The sequence below is a fragment of the Poecilia formosa genome, unplaced genomic scaffold (assembly GCF_000485575.1).
Source record: "Poecilia formosa unplaced genomic scaffold, Poecilia_formosa-5.1.2 Scaffold497, whole genome shotgun sequence".
In the NCBI taxonomy this organism is placed as follows: domain Eukaryota; kingdom Metazoa; phylum Chordata; class Actinopteri; order Cyprinodontiformes; family Poeciliidae; genus Poecilia; species Poecilia formosa.
In genome coordinates this window covers 242853-245507 of record NW_006800436.1, presented here as the reverse complement: position 1 = coordinate 245507, position 2655 = coordinate 242853, and the positions used below count along the sequence as shown (strand labels likewise).

Sequence of the window (2655 nt, the reverse complement as noted above, 5' to 3'; positions counted from 1 at the left end):
TTCATTCTCATTTCATGTTCGACGTTCTGATTCAGGTGTTTGTTGGTTTCTGACAGTTTCCTGCTAAATGTTTTAGTTTTTATTTAAACAAAGTCAGATTTGATTTAAACCTTTTCACCATTAAAATTTGATTATTTTCTTTTCGGTTTTTGTGTTTTGTTCTTCCTGAATTTCTTCACTGTAGAAGGTAATAGATTGTTGCACTGTGGCGCCATCTGCTGGCTGCGGACTGTCAGCGTTTCCACTTTCAGATTCAGAAATGAGCTCCATTGAACAGATGCAGTCCTGACTCAACATCTTGTCCTTTTTCATTTCAGTGCTTTTTTTTAACAGCAACTTTATGAAAAATGATTAAGTCTTTTCCTTATGGGCAATCTGGCTCACCACCCAGGGCGGCATTGTCTGGGGGCAACAACAGCACTCTGAACAAGTGAGCCACCAGTTTCACCATAAATAAGTTTTCTACTTGTTATTTGGAGGTCCAGTGTCTGTTTTTATAAACTCTAAGAAAATTCAGCTCAGTGCAGCCGAATACAGACGCCGAAGAGCAAAACTACAGAGTTTCATTGTTTTAACAGGAAATCAAGACACATTCCTAATTAAAACAATTTGAGATTTATAAAACATCCAGAGTGGAGCGCTGGTCAGATGGATGATGGATGGATGGATGGATGGATGGATGCTGTGGAGATTTTTGTTTTTAGCTCTGAATCTTTCCATTTGGTCGAGACAATATCACATCATACATTTTTACATAATTTGCTTTGAGACCTAAAACTGAAAAATCAACCAAAGTCCAAAAATGCTACAGAATTATTGATGAGAATCACTGAAAATATCTGATCACAGGACAGAAAGTACCAAAGAATTAAAGGTGCTTCAGGTTTCTGTACGGTGGATTACTTCATGTTTGGTGTAAAATTGTGAAAATTTACTAAAACAACCAAAAGATTTCAGTTTTTTTTTCAGAGTGAAACTGAATTGATTCAGATTTTCTTTGGGTCCGTTTTGGTTTCAGACTCGGTCCGGAGGCAGTTTTACCTTTTCCACCTACAGGAAGTTGAAACTCCCCACCTGCAGGATTAAAACGTCACTAATTAACCCCAATTTGTTGTGATTATTATGGGATGTGCTGCTTCTGAGTGGGGCTGTGGGATCGTCTCTGTGGGAGTGGTCTCCTGCAGGTCACATGGTCCGGGCCTTTGTTGATGTGATCCGGGGGAGAAAGAACAGGAGCACGGAGAGAAAGGAAAGAAAAGTACCGGTCCGACTCCGACCCACCGAGCCTTTCCGCCCAGCCTCCCCGGCGCACAGACGCTCCTGCTCGGCCTGGATGCTGCAGCTGCGGCCCCTCCGGAGCTCCACCTGGATCGGTAGTTCCGCGGCGCCCCGCGGTCGGTTCTTCTCCCCGCCGGTTTGAGCGCTTGGCAGCGGGGGCTGGGGGATGGAGGCTGTGTCCGGGCTGTGAGGTGTGGGGGTCGGTGTGTGCAGCCCCCCGGGCCCTTTGCTGCTTTGTTATCCCTCCTCCCGGCTTTCTCCTCGGCTTTTCCAGCCTATTTCCTCTGTAAGTGATTCTCCTGGAAGCCCAGAGGAGTTTCAGGAGGACGCATGGACACAAAGAGGATTTAAGGATTTTATTTTTTGGCTGATCTCTCTTTCTCTCATTCCGGATCAGTTTAGAAGAAGAAGGAGCCAGAAAAACCCAGATTCCTCCTTTTCACCCATTTTTTCCTCAAACCTCCATTCAGCTGCATCTCTCCGTTACCCCCAGCCCCCTCCACTCCTCTCTGTCCGTCCATCATGGCTCCTCTGCGCCGGGTCTCCTGGTTCTGCTGCCTGCTGGTTCTGCTGGGTCTCCCCGCAGCCCGGAGCTCGTTCCCCCGCAGCGGAGGAGGCGGCAGCCCGGACTGCGGCCCCGGGAAGGCCGCGGAGTGTCCAGGTGAGACACACACCCAACACACACACCTGAACCTGCAGGTCAGAGGTCACTGGCTGCAGCCTTATTGTTTCTACCCGCTGATCACGTGATTGAGCTGTTGTCATCCCCTGTTGTCATGACGACCGAGCAGGATGAGAAACCAGGCGCATCTCAAGGATAACAGGAGGTTCAGCAGGTTAATGAGACCACCTGATGCAGTCAGACCCACAGATGTGTGTGTGTGTGTGTGTGTGTGTGTGTGTGTGTGTGTGTGTGTGTGTGTGTGTGTGTGTGACCACTCCTCAGTTCAGGCCGGGTCTATTCTGGGTTTAATTACAGGCTGGGAGGAACTGGGCGAGGTCGGCCCGTTTCTGACAGATTCATCAAACCGCAGCTCAGATTTACGGCAGCTGACCTCAAACAGAACCTCAGCTGCATCTGACCGCCGAGACCGGAGGGCAGAGAGTTACAGCGGGTCAGTCAGCTGCAGCCTCATAACCTCTGAAACCTGCAGATTTACTGCGAACGGGATGAAATCCAGTGATTAAAGAATAATCTGGGATCACTGAGGTGTTGATGAACGACTCAGACGCTCTGACTGCTGAACCCATCAAACATCTCCGGCTCTGAAGCCCAGAGGACGTCAGTGTTATCCAGACCTGCTGTTCGTCTCTCCAGGCTCCAGTTTCACTGCAGCTCCTCATTTCACACGTTTCAGTTGCGTTTCTGCTTTAATG

The 2655-nt window shown here is 48.5% G+C and overlaps 1 protein-coding gene across 1 annotated transcript in view; it reads left to right on the top strand.

Moving 5' to 3' along the window:
• The first annotated feature begins 667 nt into the window (after positions 1-667).
• Positions 668-2655, top strand: part of LOC103156758 (tomoregulin-1-like) — a 13408-nt gene continuing 11420 nt past the window's right edge. The window contains exon 1 of the mRNA XM_016664564.1: positions 668-1939. Coding sequence (XP_016520050.1) covers positions 1801-1939 — 139 coding nt within the window. The 5' untranslated portion in view covers positions 668-1800. The remainder of the gene's footprint in view (positions 1940-2655) is intronic.